At 44.6% G+C, this 20287-nt stretch overlaps 1 protein-coding gene across 1 annotated transcript; it reads right to left on the bottom strand.

Moving 5' to 3' along the window:
* Positions 1-1866: 1866 nt before the first annotated feature.
* Positions 1867-19909, bottom strand: tle3a (TLE family member 3, transcriptional corepressor a). Its single transcript, XM_079223978.1, has 20 exons — positions 19854-19909; positions 19193-19293; positions 18961-19024; positions 17567-17611; positions 13282-13344; positions 12911-13015; positions 11235-11261; positions 9196-9400; positions 7165-7310; positions 7010-7060; positions 6764-6916; positions 6169-6301; positions 5889-6064; positions 5381-5451; positions 5033-5282; positions 4300-4547; positions 4029-4176; positions 3757-3907; positions 3456-3532; positions 1867-3153 (listed from the first exon to the last, which is right to left on the bottom strand). Exons 1-20 carry the CDS (start codon positions 19875-19877, stop codon positions 3046-3048), a joined length of 2346 nt encoding a protein of 781 aa, XP_079080104.1. The 5' UTR covers positions 19878-19909; the 3' UTR covers positions 1867-3045.
* Positions 19910-20287: the final 378 nt, after the last annotated feature.

Genomic DNA, 20287 nt, shown 5'->3' with positions numbered 1-20287 from the left:
GCCCACATATTGGCCGACCAGACCCCCTTGATTTTCTGTATGGTCTTTGAGTCTTGGCTCTAACAATCCAAGCAGAAGTAGAGAATGTAACTATGTTCTTATGTTTAGAGCTGCTGTAAAACACTTAGGCCACTCTAGTTCTTCGTCTGCAGTGTAGTCCTCCTCTAAATAGAACAAGGCAGCATGGGCTTTCGCATGAGAACCTGCTGAAAGCCCTTCATTGAGAGGTAGATCAGCGGAAGGCGAGACAATGACCCCCTCAGTGTCCAGCAATAGGTACTCAGAGGTACAACCTTTCATCTGCAGATATTCCACTGTTTGATCAAGTGAGGAATACAATTCTACTTGAGCAAAGAGCTTAAGCTACAAATGCATGCAGGAAGTACACACTTCAGCAATGTGGGAAAAGAAAGACTATAGCTTTTAACAAATGAGCCCGTGAGAGCGAAGCACGGCGGCTGGCTCCATCCTGAAAGCATCCGGCCCTGCTTTTATAATCTAACAACAACATCTCTGAAGAGGCAGCCATATGAAGGGCTCAGAGCTTCACGCACAGAGTCCTAGAAGAGCCTTGCTCTGGAGTGGAAGGAGCGGGCCATTCACCTCATCCAGTCCAAAAGAACTCAACTACCAAAAGACTACTCAAGAGAACTTAAGAGCAGTGTTTGCGTCATATTTCTGAAGTGGCACTGCAAAAAAGCTCTGCCTCATTGTATCACTCCGAGACGGCTGTGCGGTTTCAGTGCTGTCACCATAGATAGATACAACGCTGAAAAAGATGGTGGCTGACAGTGACCACAGTTACAATACACTGGGACTTTGAAAGCTGCAACAAGTCAGTACTTTGTTGGGTTAAAGCCTTTGCCAGAGTTCCCAAGCAGCTTCTCAAACAGCAACCAGACTGCCTTCCTCTCATGTCTGCGGTTCTCCTGAGACAGTTGTCAAGTCCTATCTGAATGCATTTACAGCCATTTACTGTCAAGGAGTAAGTCTGTATCTACATTAGATGCCGACTAGAGCAAGGGAGAGCCATCAGTAGCAGCACACAAGGCAATGAACACTTTGAGGACACATTTCTGGTTTACAGTCAACCCAGGAGACATCCAGCATGTAAGTTCATGCAGTGTATTTCCCCTCAGTTCCTGGGACAGTCAATCGCCACTTCAGATGGTTTACACTCCCTGTCCCAGCAAATATTAATTATATAATTAAAGGAATAGTTTGACACTTTGTGAAATGAGCTCTGTTGTCTTCATGCCGAGAGTCAGATGAGAAGATTGATTCTATTCCAGCGGCTCATGTATGGTAAACATGACGCAACAGCTAGTAGCCAGTTAGCTTAGTTTAGCATTCAACGTAAAACAGGGAGGACCAGCCAGACTGTCGCTGTCCAAAGTCTGGCTACAAACATCTCTAACGCTCACTAGTTAACAATTTATACATTGTTTGTTTAATCAAAAAAATCAAAATGTAAAAACAACACATGGTTGGACAATGCTGGACAATTTCTTGGCCATAAGCTTTCTGGAGTCTTTTCATCACTGTGCCATTGTTGATTCAAATAAACTATAAAGCCTTAGAGTTTAGAGTTGCAGATTGTGTTCCCTAGGTCCAGCTGTTTTCCCCCTGGTTTCAATCTTCATGTCTTCTTCAAATTTACTTAACACGAGCCATGGGAGTAGTGCCAATCTTCTCATCTAACTCTCGGTAGGAAAGCAAATATGTTTGTTTCTCCGCCAAAAAATAAAATGATTCCTTTAAAAAAGGTGCAACAGAAGTAAGGCACCAGCACTATAGAAATTCAGCCAAGAGGATTTTCTTTATATAAAAACAGTTTATTGATTTATCAACAACTGTCAACTGTACAATCCTTAGGGACGATGACACGTGTATGCTACACAGTGTGTTTATGCAGAGACCATTCCTGTCTATAAGAAGATTGTAGTCGGACATTAGGAAATACTGAAGAAAGCAAACAGCGCATACCCAAAATGTCAAATGTGGTAATGGCTTTGCCTCCCACCTTTATGAGTAACCATGTAAGTCCTGCACATCAGTCACAGAGTCAAAGAGAGGCAATAATTAACCCTTAGCCTGATGACTAAACTTTGCTGAGTGGATAAATTAAGATTCATACACTAGTCGAGTCAACAGACTGAACTCAAGTCACAGCTGCTTCTTGTTATCCATTGAATGTCACTGAAAGCAGCCAGTGTTCAGTGATGGGTCTTTATTATAAAGTGGAATTTCTGCTGACCAGGGCCAAAGGGTAGACGTAACTGGAAACCATGATTTTTCTCCTCTTCCAGTCTGAAAAAAAGTGTCCTTTGCGGAATCCACCACTGCTAAAATCCATGGAACAAACGTCTGTATTACAGCAAATAGCGGAGAAAAATGCCGTTGTCAGGGAGAAAAAAAATCCAAATTAGATTTCCAAAAAGGTCATTCTGGACAAAGAACATGAAAAAAGCAGAGGAAGGAAAAAAAAAAAAAAAAACTGAAATAGAATATCCTCTTACAAAGTCCTAATCTAATTTCCATCCCTAGAGGGGACAGAAAATCACGGAGAGCACGAGAAAGAACCATCACAAGCGTAACTGGACACCAAAATATAAATCTATAAAAGGCCTTTTATTACTCCATTATGTACACTTTTCACAGGACCTCCAAGGAGAAGCTCCAGAGCGAAGCGCCGCTTCTAGTTGTGTCATGGAACTTTATCTCCACATTAAAAAGGACGAATAAAAAAAGAAAATATCCAACAAACAATAAAACAGCAAGACATTATTTTCTTCTGAGTGCCTTGGGGAACTGCACTTGCTGTACAAGTGTTAGTCATATGAGTGAGGAAGGGCAGAGCCGAAGGTCACAGCGCCCACGGCCACAACAGCACCAACGTCCACTTCGGTCTGGCACTGCCAAACGTCCTGCACATCCACTCCGGGGCTGCAGGCAACATCCATGCGGTCTGTCTGAGGGAAGGTGGATGGAGGAAGAGTCTACTGTTCCTGAGCATGAGCATGCTCCGAGCCAAAGCAGTCTGTTCTAGTAGATCACTTCATATACAGTGGCCTTCTTGTCACCAGAGCCGGTCACAATATACTTGTCGTCTATCGAGATGTCACAGCTTAGGACAGATGAGGATTCCTTGGACTGAAGAAGATAAAAAAAAAAAAAAAAAAAAAACATGTTAGTCCTGGAGGCAGTTTACATTCTCATCTACATTTAAAGTTAAGTGGAGAAGATTAGCTGACTATGGGGCAAGATTAGATTGCAATGACATCAAGTTCTGGCCTGATGCCCCTCAAAAAGACTTCTTTGTCGGGTCAATAATTCAGGTTCAGTTTTCACTGATAGGAGTGTCCTGTCAGACAGCGGTCGCTTTGCCCTTCCTCTAAGAGACAACTGTGCATACTTTTGGACTGGCTGCAGACAGAGTGTATTGATCTGCATACCTGGAATATGCTGGCGCCATAAGGAGTCCTCCAAGCATTCAACAGATTGTCCTTCCCAGTGCTTACGAACCATTTACCTGCAAAAGAAGAAGAAAAAAAATCAGTACAATCAGGCCTCCTTGGACTAAGAAGTGGAATAAAAATGGAGAGTTATCAAGTAACCTTCAAAACACAACAGGCATTCAGACTATACAAAGGGAACTGTAGTTGTAGCACTACATACAGCTAGACAGGCTAAGGCCCTTTTGCAGGCTAGCACAGTCAGCATTATCTCTCCCTCATGTTATGTGTGTGTTCATACCACAGTAGGCAAACTTGAGGGAGAGGACACAGCTCTCGTGCAGGTGGAGCTGGTACTTGTCAGGCTTTGAGTGGTGGAGCACCTCCACATTGCTGCTCTCCATGCCCACAGCAAGCCACTCTCCAGTTGGACAGTAGCCCAAAGAGAAGATCTGGAAATTGGACAGAACAGTAATTACTGACAGTTCTGGGGCTGAAGGGAAACTGCCCTCCACAGTAAGGCTGTGGATGTGTGCGTATGGTATCCATCTCTTCTATTTTACAAGGTTGTACCTGTGAAGTGAAGTCATGCTGCTGCAGCTGCCGACCCTCCCTCAGATCCCAGGAGCGCACAGTGTTGTCAAGACCACCTGTCCAAAGCTTAGTGCCATCATGGGATATGTCAATACAGCTAGCACCATCCGTGTGACCCTGAAACTGCCTGCAATCAAAGTCAGAAAGCATACAAACAGTTATTGACATCCCCTTCTAAAATTGCTCATACAACAGCACTCATGTTGTGGGGCCATAGCCCACACAGTGTTAATAAGTGTTTTCTTCTAACCTGACGAGAGTCTGGTTGTGCAGGTCCCAAACGGCAATGTTTCCGTCACTGCAGCAGGAGAAGCAGACTTTGGCGTCAGGGCTGATGGCCAAGGCGTAGCATGCCGGGGCCGAGGAGGTGAGCTCTGCCTTGATGCGGGGCGTCGGAGAGGCCAGATCCCAGATGGTCAATGTGCTGGCCTCGCCTCCAACAATCAATGTGCGGCCATCAGGCAGCAGCTTACAGGAGCGGATGTAGTTATCCCTGTTCTGTTGCACAGAGGACAAAGCGAATCAATATATGTTCAGGTCAGTGGAGCTAGTCGGTGGGAAAGAGGATGAAAATCCTTCGGTCATAATAAACCAGCCTACGGGTATTCTCAAAAATACTCTGCTTTAATTTACACATGTATGTTGTGATGTTCATATTTCATACATCATTTATTTGAAAATGTGTGATTTTCATATTTTTTTAAATCATCTTCTTTTTTGGTTGTTGCTAAAAGTGCTTTCTTATATTTTACACAGACATTGAGTGAAAGCCTCAGCTGCATTTGTGTACCAATGAATTTGCAGTAGACTGTCTGTGGGATGTGTACCTGTCGTCATCCTCATGTATAACAAAGAATGATTCCATTGTGAATTGAATGAGGTTGTGTATACAGTTCATTACTTTTTGAAACAACTACACAAACAGAACTAGGTGTCAAAAAAAGTTGTTGATGAGCATAACGTGAATCAGCAGCCGTGCTCACCAGACAGTCCAGTTGGGACACGGGACTCTTGCTGCCAGGTTGGCTGATGTCCCAGATTTTGACACAGCCTTTGCCACCAGTGTAGACATGACGTGTGGGGTTGCTAATGGTAACAGCGCAAACCACCTCGCCATGGCTCAGCGTGTTGATCTGACGGGCGTGGCGTGGAATACCCGGACCAATCAGTGCGTCAGGCGGGAAGGGCACGGGCTGCATCTGACCGTCTGCACTGACGTGGAAGGAGTAAGCCCTGATGGAAAATACACGGGTTAGTGTTTTATGTCACTGCTTTCTTTTTCTTTTAAAAAAAAAAAAAAAAAAAAAAATCACATTTGGTGAGACACTTACGGTTTGCCACCCGAAATTGATGTGAGGCTGGCTGGGAGGCCTGGAGCTCGCATGTGGTGAGGATCAAAACCCTGAAAAATGACAAGATGGAAACCTTTGAATAACAAATGTTACTGACCAGTGATTGCAGAAAAATCCTAATGGTGTTTTTTCAAAATGGATAGTTAGACATTTTGGGAAATATGCTTATTTGCCTTCTTGCCCAGAGTTAAATGAGAAGATTGGTACCACGCTCATATTTGTCAGTGAAGCTACAGCCAGAAGCTTGTTATATTAGCTTAGCATAAATAATAGAAACGGGGAAACAGCTAGCCTGGCTCTGTCCAAAAGTTAAAAAAGAAAAAAGGCATGAAATAAACAAAACAGGGACCTAATCATAGATACAGTTTATATGCGCTACTAGAGGTCTAAAACTCCACAGGAAACCTTTTACAGACGGATACAGAAAGCTTTTGATCTTTTTATCCAGTGTCAAACTACTATTTTAAACATGTGCAATGAATGTTACCATGGGGGAGCGTCCATAGGCTGCAGCTGCTGCAGCGCTCATCTGAGGGGAGATGTGCAGACCAGCGTACACACCAGGACTGGTGAGGCCTCCATTCATTTCATGATGGCCCATCATGGCAAAGGGGGTAGGGTAGGAGCCAGCGATGGACAGAGGGGTACGCAAAGCTGGTGCTGCTACAGACAAAGACAGGAGGAGGATATTGGTTACATAACAGTACATTGGGAGGATGAAAACAAAATAATCTCAGTTGCTTGCGAGGAAAGAGAGTGGTACGAACCTAAAGCCTCCATGCCTGGTGGTTTGCCCAGGATGGGTCTGAGCCCGGGGGTTGAGCTGGTGCCAGGGGTGGGGGCATCGTTGCGGGGGGTGGGGGTGTTGGACTTGAGGCCAGGCGTGGAAGATTTGTCATTCTGTCGCGGGAACGAGAGCAAGTAAATTCACAATCCTGAGCCAAGCACTGTGCAGATTGACAATTTGAGAGCAAACTGAACTTAATCCAATCTAATTCTGACAACCCTCATAGTCCTGCAGAGCCATAAACTGCTATTTATTCTAAAACCTATTATGGTCACAATGGAGATGGGGCCGTTTTTATCCCCTTACTGCTTTGGCTCTAATCTTTTAGTGAGGCAGAGGGGAAAAAATCCTGGAGGAGTTAAATACATTGAGCTATTAACAGAGAAGACCTGACTGATCCTGATGCGGGACAATATTATCCCTGACGTTTAGTCATGCACTTAAAGCACCGACAGCCATTCTTAATCCACTGCAGAAAACGTCCTAGATTTATTTGCACATATCCCTTTCGTCTCTCTGCAACTCTCATTTAAACCCTTTCTGTCCTAGTTTGTTCGTAACTCTTGGTGTCTTACATGACTTAGCTCCTTGGCCTTGGATGATGGGGTGCTCCCAGAGGATGCCACTGATGCAGGGCTGTTGGGTGTGTCTTTTTTTGGAGGGCGGGGCTTATCAATGCCATTTTCAGGAGGCGAGTGGACGGGGCTTGCTCGCGGAGTGGCAGGGTCCTGGAGAAACACAACAATAGATTTACATTTATGCAACAGCTTTGTCTTGGTACATGTCAATATGCCTTTACAATTGCTTGCTGCTCTGCTCACCTCATTAGATACGTCTACCACCAGGTCATCACTTTTCTCTCCGTCACTGTCCTGTAAAGATAATTGAAAAATTAGTCACCTTGACAAATCATTTTTTTCAGTGAAATACGTCTCGGGCTACAGGGGGAAGGTCAACAATTCCTTTAATAACTTACATATCTGCTCAAACTGTCCTTTTCCTCCACTTTGCGTTTCTTAGAGTCCAAACTGTAGTCAGAGGAGCCGCGGTGCTTCTCACTGGATGTGCGTAAGCTTTCGGAGGGGGAGACCGAGTTATTCTGCAAAGAGAAAACCAAACATACTTTACAACCATTTCATCTTTCATTGTAGAAGAGAGCAGCGAGTCATTCATCCGTTACAAATTCACAAAGAACACACTGTGCCAACCCAAACACTAAAAATGCCCCATTCACACAACTAGGGATGCTGCAGACTCTTAAAATGCAGCTGTAGGCCAGCTCCAAGCAGTACCCTGACACCAGCCAAGGCCAATCTCACACACAAACCCGTCCTTGGCCAAACAACAGAATGGGCTGTTATCTGAACTGAAAGGAGGAGGTCTTGTTTTCTGAGCTGGGCTCCCTCCTCCTCATAACTGGACAACAAACAGCCTCACAGGGACATGAGCAGTGTGTTGTGGCTGAACAGAGGGCCTTTTCTCCGGAGTCAGTCAGGCTAAGCGTGAGAGAGAGAAAGAGAGAGAGAGAGAGAGAAGCTGTATGTTGTGGGCATTGATTGCCGCAGCGCGTTTGGGCAGCATGTCAGCTCAGGCTTTGAGCTCCGATAAAGAAAGAGAATCTATATCCTGCCAGTGGGCACGGCAGCGTGGGACTGACTGGTGCTTCTTCATGGAGCCTGCCTGCCCACACAAGCTGGGACAGCTCACTCCAAACGGCAACCGAATGGGAGGAACTAGGCCGGTGTCCAGCAGCTTTCACAGAAGTTTGCCATTTGCCTGTAAACTGCCAAGTTCTCGTGATTCCCTCCGTCCCTTCTTCTGAAGACCAAAGCAACAACACGGACTAAGTCGGTGGTAGCCAGGAGAATTGAACAATGGCCGATGGACTAGCAGTCTGGGCAAAGGGCCACTGGCTGCATAATGGCTGACCTTTAAAGAGATGCTTAGCGTGACTCATTAACCAAAGTCACCACTCTGCTATCAGATGACCTGGGACAAGAGCACAGAAACTAAACAGGCCTGCTAATCGCCCCAGGAGTTCCATTTCTTCAGACATGACTGCACCCATTCAGCCAGCTCAGCCTACAGAAACACAATCTCACAGGCACATCACAAGCCATCAGAGATTGCAGCCATTCCAATAAAACGCTTTAGCAGGTCCACCAGACGGGGTGGATAAAAAGAAAACAAAACAGCTCTCCATTTGTGTTCATAAATATTCATCACATGCCAAGGAAGAGAGTGAGCTGGTAAACAAGGGAGACAGTAGAAGGGATCAAATAAATCCTTTAAGAAGGGGAAGTCAAAGTCTTTCTTTAATTGTGATGAAATTACAAGGCTTCTAATCTCTCCAGCATGATACCAGTCACTTCCCTTCTGGATTAAACACACAGGATTTATATTCCAAGCCTCATTTCCAATTAATTATTTTATTGAAAGCAGATTACAACAGTGCATGAAATCAGTGGTAGCATGCTGTTGGTAGGAATTTCTACTTGACATTTGCAGTGTAGATGAAAGTGTGATGAATAATACAACTCAACAAGCTCTGTAACAAAAACAGTTGCTGGTTTGGACACTCACCGTGTTCTCTGTATCACAGACATCACAGTGGCAGCAGAGGCGATGAGGAAACCAAGTGGAGCAAAGAGAAAAACATGTCAGTTAGCATATCATAATAGATGCTTCTGGCTGAACGTGTGAGAATCAGCTGCAGGGCACATGGCCCCTCTTATCAACGTGTGTTGGAGCTGTTGAATAGCTTCTGCAGTCATGGGCTGGGAATGTACCAGCTCATTACCCAGACAGAATGTGAACAGACAGGATGTGCTCCTCACCTAAGGGCCCTGAGATTCCCCTCTCGAGAGTAAGAAGGACTAAATTGTGTTTTCCCAGTTTAACATCTATGCAATAATGTTTAAAATAAATATACATTTGAATTCTTCGAAATAAACTGGTTCAGAAGCAATTCTAAATTGGAGAGAAATATGCCAGTTTAATGCCTCACCTCTGTGTTCGAGATCGTGGTGGTTCTTCTCATCCTTCACTGGGAGGTGGGCTTGGCTGCCCAGGGCACCTAGCGCCAGCAGGCCTGATCCGGCACCTGGCACAGGGGGGATGCCAGGCGGCTGGAGGCCTGAAGGGTGAGGTGGCATCTGGACCGGAGGCCCGTGAGCAGCATGGGAGAGGTGCTGTGCCTGGAGCTGCTGCTGCTGTAAGTAGACAGACAGAAAAACAGCGAGTGGGTCGGAGGGAGGAAGCAAGCAGAAACCACACGCTAAACATGAGGCTGATCAGTTAAACCCCGGATGAAATTAGCGCATTCACACAGCTATTACTGTCAGGATCTGACAGCAATCCCCCTTAGTGCTATTTCCATACCAGGCCAGGGTGGCATAAGCCCTAGATCTGTGCTGAGGAGAGTAGAAGTTACGAACGATCAACTGCTCAACACGTCTAATGCATGAGTTGCAGGGCTGGAGACACTCAATCGCACAGCGTTAGTAGTGCATGATGAGTTGAAGTAAAGAGGAGGAAAACAAGTATCTACATTAGCGACAGACAGCAAAGCAAAGTTGGATTCGTTCAAAGCTTAATGCAGAGGAATGATTTCCAGGTAAACTAGCGCATTTCATACTGCAGCACCACGATGCCATCAGTGAGTTGAGCAATCCTCTTAAGGAACACAAAGCTGTGTAGGAATCTGTCAGCCTGTGGGCTAAACAACTACCTGCTTTTTAAACTCTTCAAAAACACAACCAGCGTCTATTTACTCCTTTCATATTCATGTTCCTGGATTAACAGAACATGAATCATTTGCACTCTCATACTTTAAGAGACTGAGGGAACACTGAGAGAAGCTGGCACTCTTTCTCTCTCACTCCAAGTATTTGAGTGTGTGTTTGTGTATGTGCGTCTGGAAAGCTGCTGTTGGAGCCAGGACCAGGGGTCCCATGCTGGCACTCAGTCAACCCTCCAATATTCACCATCAATATTTGAAAGGCACAGGGAAATGGATGGGAGTTAAAAAGGCACTCAGCATGGAAGTAAGCAGTTTAAAGCAAGGTTAAATAATACTTAGCTGAGACACCAATAAAAACATCAGCAATTTATTACCCGTCTACGAGCCAGTTGAATAATTCAGCTGCTGTAACAGCGCGCACCTCCTCTCTTTTACAAGACTGACTTCAATCAGCGACCATTTATGGCCATTTCAGGAATATTAGGCACTTAGTAATGACTGGGAAGTTGGTACAACACAATCACTCTGGTGAACGGGCCTCTCACATAGTTAAAAATACATTAACTCAGTAGGAACTTGCTCTTAAATTTACTTTTTAAAACAGATATTCAGTCGTAGGTCTTACAAAAGGGCACCCATTTCTAAAACATGTCCTTAAAAATCCTATCTGGAGGGTCTTTTTAATTGCTTCTAACTTACTGCCCTGAAGGTAGAGAAGACTAGATTGGAAATTGGTGAGGTTTTTAACTTGCAACCTTATCCTTTGCTCCATAGGGCAGAGGTCATTCCAATTACAAAATGTGTGTGTGTGAGAGAGCGAGAGGGGGAGATAGAGAAAGAGAGAGAGAGAGAGAATATTGTGTCCATGAGGGAAATTAAGGAGCCAGTTCATTGGCAGGGGAGAGCCATCCTCGCTCATTGTGTTTAATGAGGCACTGATGGGTAATATGCATGGTTGATCAGCAAGAGCCCTCATTAGAGGTCCATAAATGAAGACAATAATAAATAAAGAAAGGAGTCTGGCCTATTTCCACTAATTTAATATTCCAAGATAAAGACCTACTCTTTGCCCTTTTTTCCTCAGACCGAGCGGGGCTACAGAAAACACACACACAGGCAAAATTGAGCAAATGTATTACAGTGGTCTCTAGTGTACCATCTACACCAACTACAGTGAAACGCATAGCACTTGGACAGAAAAAGTGCCATGCAGCATGCACAAGCCGTTCAAGCCCAGATGTGTGCACACACCAAGTCAATTAACAACAGGATGGCACATACAGATATGTGTGGATGCCACTGACCATGAGAGCCGGGTAGGCAGCCTGCTGCTGCTGAAAAGAAGGACAGAAAACAGTCAGCGCTACAGCTGTGAGCTCTCTCTCCAATATTATGTATGGCATTGAATGATGTTACAGACAAAATAAATATATATTTTACTTGAATTTCCTTTTAAAAACAAAGTAATTGTGTGGGTTAATCCAGGTGGCCAGTCGGAGACAGGTGGGCTTATCTGAACTACTTCTAGGGCTGAAGATCAATATTTGTTGTGTTTTCTAATCAAATAGAAGCCGCCACCAGTCAGGTTCATCTCAACGCAAGCAGCTGCCCTAGTTGCATCCTATTAATGGCCCCGAGTCCCATCAATAAAGTATGCAGCTGGCTCCTGGATGCTGCCTGTCTGCCTGGCACGCTCTTTCCCCCCACATTGCTTTACAATATGCATGAGGATTTTGGCATGCCTACAGAGCTTCTCCTCAATGAATAACTAATGGGAAGGTATTCGTAAAACATACAGTAGCTACATTTCCACCTCCTCTGACATGAGCAACCGCTGTGACTTGTGTGAACACCTGACTGTTCATAAAATAGTCCGGATGCCAAATGGGACCATACACTTAAACAATGAATGTGCCCGTCCAATATTTTCTCAAATGTAGACTTTGAAAAAGACACCAACTTTTTATTATAGCCAAAGAGCAACAGAGCCACAAAAGCACATAACTATTCCAGCATGTTATTGTTCTAAATGTGAAAATCCCATACACAGGAAGGAGCCACAAATCAAATCAGTTCCTTAGAAACAACTGCGGCTTGCAGCTGCTCTGTTTTGGTGAAACTGTAATAAAGCATGGGCTTCAGTCCAACTGATAAAAAACTAGAAGCACTCCATCACCTAAAGACACCTAGTCAGACAAATCCTAGGGAGCAATTATCCAGGAACAAAAAGGTCACCAGGGGGGCATTAATTGAATTCCAATGTGTGTCTCCAGTTATCAAGTCAGCCTTTTGGGCCAGCCTCTTATGCATGCTAAAGACTCTGCAAGATTCAACTGTAGTAATAAGACCACAGATAGCCTGCGCTTTGTATTGAGGGTGACACCAATCACTTCTGTTTTAGGAGGGCAGGGTGAGTACAGCTGATCAATGAGGAGCAGATGGTGTTTTGAAGCAGTGATGAACACCATACATTACAGCTCAGTGCTGCGGTGTGCAAACAGAGCTGCTGTGATGGCTGACTGCTGTCTACACTGCCTCAGTTAGCTTGCAGCGCTGGCTCTGTTCTGCTCACCCTCAGCCTTTTAATTCCCACAGCTATCCAGGTCAGCAGTGAGGGATGAGGCTCCTCGTTAAAACCTTAGCCAATTAAAGCAATACAAGCTGCGAAGGGGATCTCAAGAGCTCTCAAGCTTGCATTTATAAACACACAACAAGGCAGTGAAGATGCCGCCGAGGCCAAAGCTGGAGCAACAGACCAGATCTTGAGCGCTACGCTTGTTATATATAGTTTAAATACGTTGGTAAAGAATATAAAACCAAATAGGACAACAAAACAAATATAAACACATTGGATTAGAGCAGGTGTATCACACAGTTCAGACTACTTGGTGCATGAAGAAGACATTCACATGGAAAAGTATTCATAGCTAATGATCATCATATATGCAGGTCAAATAAAGGAATAAAAAGGGGTACACACGGTGAGCGGCAGATTGGGAAGTCCACGTACCCCGATGATAGCATTCAGCTCAGTCATAGTCACCTGCTTAGCCCGCTCCACTGCCTGAGCAACCTGCTGCTGGTGCTGTGGGAAGACATTTACAAAAGATAATTAGGGCACGCCAACATCTATCACACACCCACACTCACTTATCTGTGAATTTCACACTTAATTTTCATAGTGCTGCTGCAATTTTAAAAAAGTGAGGGCAAACACCACACACATTACTCAAAATTGCTGAACCTCAAATTATGTATTTTTTAAGTAGTATCTTTAGAAACCAGACAACAATAAGCAACTTTACTTTAGTACTGAACTTAAACTGTTGGAGCGCAACATTTAAAACTCACCTCTTGTGACAGGAAAGGCATAATTTGAGCTAAAATTGCGTTAAGCCGCTTGGCAATCTCCGTCTGAAAAACAAAAGAGGAGCAAAATGACGGTTAAGTACGGAACAGACAGTGACTTCATATAACCCCGCCTTTAATGTTTACACCGATTAAGTCAATTACTGCGGCAATCAGAACTGCTTGACTCAACATCCTCTAAACAGCGTGATATTGACATTTGAAATATTTAAAACATTAGGAGAGCCCAAGGGGATGGAGCACAGCTGTGCTGAGAGTGCACTCCATGCTAAACGGATATGAGCAGGCAGAGTGCTGCTGTGTTGAGAGGATCCTCTCTCGCTCTGCCCTCCTTCCCCTCATCTGCAACTCTGCTGTCCTGCAGTTAACCTCAGAGACGAACCACACAACCACACCCCAGGAAATGAGGCCCACAAACCAGACTGCCCTGTTTACCTACATGTGACACTGTCGGCAACTTACATTAAAAGGGTTATAACTGTAGTTTGAGCAAAGATTACAAACCATCATGACCTCAAGGGTAACGCACCTCAAATCTATGATCAATACCATTAGAAGATAACTAACAGCCTGTAAGCAATAGGAGTGTAGTGCATGCTAGAGCTCTGCCGTTCCAGGATTGAAGCATAGGCCATTTCTCTCTGCAATCAGCTGCCCGGTCCACCACCCTCCCAACCTCTCAACCTCCCAACCTCCCATCCATCCACAGAGCCCTGCCTCCATTCTTCTGCTTGTCTACCAACTGCCATGGCAACGGCTGCAGCCCTATCTTGCTGGGATCATTATGCAAATGGCACCTCTGCTTGACCGTAACAGGCTTTAAAATCATATTATGTGCTTGGAGGCAGGTCATTAAATTGAATTTTCAGCCTGTCGATCACATGAACGTAGCAAATGAACGGTGGATAAAAAGAGCAATGGGAGGAGGTGTTCACAGTGGTGGTGATATACCCCCTCCCCTGTAAGAAATACTGCACAGCCGGCTTGTTCTGCCTCCTTCTTCTTCCAGCAATGGGAGATGAGACTCTCAGGTTCAAGCTCTGCGCTGGGAGCAGAAAAATAACAGTGCCAAAGCCACATCATCTATGGAATTTACGAGCTGCAGTTCAACCCAAGGCCACTGCGGAACACAAACACATCGCAGGGATTTTCTCAGATTTTTCATTTGGAGCGGCACACACAATGTACTTTGCAGAGCGTCAGCTTATTTATTACACATGGCAGAAATGCCAGGCAGTTTTGGCAGCCAGACGTATTACCTCTGAGCTGAGCCAGAGAGATTGGAGAGTAATGTCCAACAGAACGAGACCTGCTGACCCAAGCTGCAACATGGATAGCCACTTAGCCGGGCCAGCCAGCAGGACAAACAAGCTGAAGATGAAATATCAGATGAGACAAAGTACAGCCAGGGATCAGAGGCAATAATGTGAAGCAAATATATGGCAGCACATGTCACAGAAAGTACAACAGTTTATAAGACGACACTGATTATAACTTGATTACTGTCTGCTGACAAGAAAGACACTGAACTCCTCTGGTACACAATACATGTGACCTACAACCAATAAAGCAACGGGAGGGTTAGATAAAGGTTTTATCGGCATTAGTATTAATGCAATGCCGTAAGTGCTCTAGCAAAGGCTCAAGAACGCCCTCAGAAATGGTTGAAAAGCTACAGAGCCTGTATAATCCATGTTTGTTGAGATAAGCCATGTCAATAGCAGTCGAACATTTGACAGGATTTGTGAAAAGGCCTTGAGCGCACAGTCCATTCCTCTGTAGCTTAGTGTCATGGTGACAGCTGGCTGGGAGAGGTCAGGAGGTGGCTGATCCACTGTGCCCTAAACAACTGGCAGCCTCCACACTCTCACAGTACAACATGCAAATACATGGAAAATGCATCAACTCATCTCACCACTGTTGCCAGAATAGATACAGTGCAGTGCTGGGAGGACTTTTTTTTTTTTGTCTGCCGGCAGATAAAAACAGGGCTGTTGTCACTTTAAGTAGATGACAGCTCGGCCCTTGAGAGACCAGCTTTGCGCTGCTGCTACACAATTACAGGTACTCGGACCTGTGTAGCACCACTTTAAGTGCACTCTCAGGCTGGCTTGTCAATGGTGTGCAGAAAGGTATTCGCCTGTTGCTATCAGCAGCGCGAAAATGGATTTGAGACACTGATGAGTATTAAATACAGAGGGAAAACTACTGTTGGCCCTGGTCACATGATCCATCTATAAACAATACTTGACTAGTCAGATTTAGAGGGCCTCCAGTTTGTCCAAGATGAAAGCAAGGTGACTGAAGTTTTCTAGCAGGAAGATAATTAGACTAGCACTTCCCTATTAGCTCATATAAGCCAGAAAATGACACGTTTCCACTAACTTGAGATGTTACACAAAGCCCCAGAGCCTTTGTTAAAGTGAAGAAAGTTCAGAATACATTTCTAATCGGCATTTTAAGTTATTTGTATTGATTAGGTAATTGAGTAAGGCCAACAGCCGGCCTGAATGGATGCATGAGATTACGATGATTAGACTTGTCAGCGGCAGCAGTGAGCCAGGTCTTGGCTAAAGGGCAGCTGTGATCATAAAACAAGAAACGTATTCCAAGACAAAAATCATAAAATCCTAACCTTCTTCATCGAGCCTCATCTTAAAACACGATAACTTTCTGTTAATAGAAGTGGACCTGACATCCAACAGTTCACACCCTGGAATTACTTCCCTCCAGTCAAGTCCCACATGACCGATTGGGGATATGGGAGCATTTACGGCTTGGAGAGCCACAGTTTCTCCCACCATTTTTCACTGCACGCCTCTTTTGTATGAACACTGCAGACAGTCCACAGGCTGACCAAGTTTGTTTTGGCTCACGCTACGGCAGATAGTTTGCTACTTAGCAAATGATTCCCGCAGCCATGTGTCTCATGTCTGTGTTACGACCACAGGTAACAGCCAAATCTGATTGAGCCTCACCAACACCCAAAACCCCAAACCCCCAAGCAGCTCTTGGAAACAAGTGCCAGATGAAGGTAATTACTGGCTGACAACACAGAGCAGAAATTAGCTGTTTGCAGCTACATACTGTCATGGCTGATAGAGAGGGATCAGATAACACTGCCACATCAGTCCATCCGAGCTGTGCCGGTGTGTGTTCTGAAATCTGAATTATGTCCCTGCACGGTAATGAAAAAGGCACAGTTAGAGGAATGGATTTCCTCACTATGGAATAAATCTCCTGGCAGGAAAATAAAATGCCTATGTGCATCCAATAATCCATCCCAACCCTGCCTGTAAACCACTCCCCATCTTCTCCTCCTCCCCTGGCTGAGCTGTAAGCTGGGGGAGCAGCATGGACGGGGCCCACACTGTTTGCTCACAAACACGCCGTTCAGCAGGTTAGGGCCCCACTGATGAATTATTCAGGCGCTTCCATCAGCTCTGTAGAGGTTCCTGATAAAAGTCAGGCGCTAAAATGGATCAGTCGATTAACCTGTTTACACAGAGCTGGGCTGTTGCCCCTCCCCCAGCTCTATTCTCCAACTTGTCTTCCGGCTCCCATCCCCCTCCTTTTCCTCTGGTCGGCGATAAGTGCCTGACAGAAGCTATCAGAGCGGCCCGAGCCCTGACAGACATGTGGCAGTGTGACACACGGCTCAAACACTGATGGATCACCCTAGCACACCAATCCGCCGTGCTTCCAACGCTGTCATTAACCAGGCTAGGCTGTCGCAGGAGAGGGGACAGCCTCACTGGTTTCGGAGCAGCATTCATGGGAATCTCCGGATTACTCATTCATTCAATCTTTATCTCTGCAAGCATCATTGGACTGATCTAGGGAGCAATACATGATTGAATCTTTTGATAAGATAAGGGCACAATACGTAATTAAAGGACTTTTGGCCCTCTCCTTTAATTACTGTTCATCTTAAAAAGAAATACTGAGCCATCACTTATCCTCTCTCTTAAATCATTCAGTCAAAGGCCGAGCCTGCCAAGGTCTACCTTTAATCTCATCAAAAGGCTGCAACAAATCCAGGCTTTACACCACTGGCGTTTCTTTAAAAAAAAAGGACCACAGCAATTGTATAAGTGGTGCTACAAGTTTCCAATCGTATTGCCTTGTTTGTGTGCAATAGATCTTTCTGTTTACAGCCCATTACCAATGCTCAGTTCAGTTCACAGCGCTCCTCCTGTGTCTGACATCCCCTGACATTGTGGAAAGCCACTGAGCTGAAAAAGATGAGGAACATGAAGGTACATACCTGTTTGTGCATCTCTATGTTCAGCCCGTAGGACATCTCATAATACTGAAACGAAAGCAAAGAGTTCATTGTGATTAATGATGCCAAGAAAAGTCACATTTACAATCAAGTTGTGCCAACATTTAATATATAGATACACAATTACTTTAAAGTTCTTTGAGAAGTCGCTTTTGTTTGATCATTTCAATGTCACTTACATACTGCATATAGCCACAAATATAAATGTTCCTTGATCAGAACAATAATTACATTATCACAAGGTTGTAATCATTTATGATTGAAAATACAATGCAGCTTCGGCTGGTAAAGGTGATAAACTAAGATCAGAAAAAAATGGAGTTCTTTGAGCAGCAAACAGCAAAAAAAAGCCAATAAATCTATATATTGTTGTTTATAGTGCAGGCACAGCAAAGATAGGGTTAGATTTATTGATCACCATCTTAAACCCTCAGATCTCCAGGATATCTATTTACTTAGCGTAACACGATTGCTCAACACTCTTGATATTTCAAGCCAGGTCAGTCCGTCTGGCTGAAATGTAATCCGTGGAGCCCACAAGTGGCAGTCAGGGCAGAAATGGCTTTCCAGTCAGCGTCTATTTGATGAGGCCAATGCATTATTCAGTCCATTAGCTTCTTCGAAAATTACTCTCAAACAAGAGAGCCATTCTGTCTGAGATCAGAGCCTTACAGCCGTAGAGTAACCTGACACCCGGTGCTGGCTGTGGGATACTTCCCTACATGTTTACCTAACCTCCTCCCTGTCAGGCTGACATGTTGTTTTCCTGTGAAAAGAATGTTTAACTTAAGCCTGCATGTATTGGTTTAAGTCATCCCCGGTGTGTTTACCTGGGACAACAGAGTACACTGGTACAGAACAATCTCCTGATTGCGTCACGTCTGAGCTAAATTCCTGCGTCATAAGCACGCCCGTGTTTTTATAAAAGGATGGTAACTTGGTACAAAAAGAAACTGCAGCAGGTTCCATGTCCTCCATTTTGTTTGCCGTGGTGCATGTTTCCCACCCACCACTCTGGCCCTAACCATCAGCTCACACCTAATTTATGGCCGTGCATATGTCTGAGCGTGGTGTCTCCTAGGAGAATAATCAGATCAGCACACACAGAGGGCAACGCTGCAGTCGACCCTTGGAGATCAGGGCCACACTATAATGGAGCCTCAGCCCACTGCTGCCTGCCTGTCAGGAAGAGCGCCTCCGTAACAACCAGCTACAGCAAACCCCTGGGGCCTTTCACAGGCCTGTACCTGACATTCAACCCGCCCTAACCACCACACAGGTGATCACAATAGCCTGTCTTGCTCCACCCCAACTAGATCTTCAACAAGCCGTGCAATTTGGAACCATAATTGCTCCCTATTGTAACATTATCTTACCATGACATAGTGGCGCTGCATCTCTGTCTTCTCATTGGCCAGTTTGTCGTACTCCACCTTAAGACTGAAATAGAAGACAAGGTTTCAATTTCAGGCATCTCTATAATTTCAATAACTCACTCACACTTAACCACTTAACATCAGAGGTTTTGTTTTGTTTAAACTGCTGTCTTTTTTCATTCCTTAATTATTGAATAGAGAGTACTTTGGTGATATGCTCTGTAATCATTACCTGTGATACTGGGCTTGCAGGAACTGAAATTCATCTTTAATCCTGTCACAAGACTCGGCTACGGTGAATTTGAAGCCAGGCTGACCGGGCTGATGTGGAGCCTGAAAAACGGGTTGAGAAAAAGAAAAAGAAAAATCACATCAGTCCAGTCACACAAGAAAGTTGTATTCTTCTTTTTCTGCACTGTGCTGCTGAAGGGAGAAGAATAGGTCTCACATTAGACTACTTTGAAGATAATATCTCCTCTGCAGAAAGCAAGACATTACCACACCAGAGAGGCGGTCTACTTCACACCTCCAGAAGCTAATAACACAACATGAATAGGCCTTCAAACTGAAAATGAAATCTAATCTCAAAATGAATTCAAACCACCACCTGTCCCCATATTCAGCAGAGTCATATCATATGTTAGTGTATGGCTGAGTAAATATCTCCAGGCATGCAAACCATCTGCATCCATTTACCACTAAGTGCATATTCTGGTGTAGCATGAATGCATTATGATATAACCATATAGATTTGATGAGCTGCATTAAGGGTGGAAAACGCTTTGCAGGGCACATTTCACAAGGGAATCAGCACAGTCAGGAAATATGTCAACATCAGTGTTGTCAGATAAATATGGAAGCTGTAGTAAGTATATAGAGGAAGCGCTTCTTACCGGATGTCGGCCTTGTGGATACATCTTGAAATGTATCCTTTGTTTATCTCTCCAGTGTACAGGTCCTTTGGCAAAATGGTTGAAATGTGCTCACAGGCACACCGGTCTCAGCAGGCAGGGGTGGGGGGGCAGGCAGGGGAGGTCGTGAAAACCACTGTGTTGAAAAATGACGCGGTTTAATCTTTAGAAGAAAAGAAAAAAACACAACAACAACACAATACAGTGCACGTTGTTTGCTAATAAGTAGTCAGAACAACAAACTAATTCCAGTTAGAGGCAGTCAGAGCCATGTAACACAGCAGCACTGTAGTCCTGCGCTTCTGTCTTCTTGGTGACCTTATTCGGTCAGTGGTCAAGCGATATACTATTATAACAAATATTTATATCTCGATTTACAATTTAAACTGATAAAAACACAACATGGGGAAATAACC

The sequence above is a fragment of the Taurulus bubalis genome (assembly GCF_910589615.1).
Source record: "Taurulus bubalis genome assembly, chromosome: 9".
NCBI lineage: Eukaryota > Metazoa > Chordata > Actinopteri > Perciformes > Cottidae > Taurulus > Taurulus bubalis.
The sequence above is the reverse complement of the archived record's forward strand: the minus strand, read 5'-3'. Positions and strand labels throughout refer to the sequence as shown.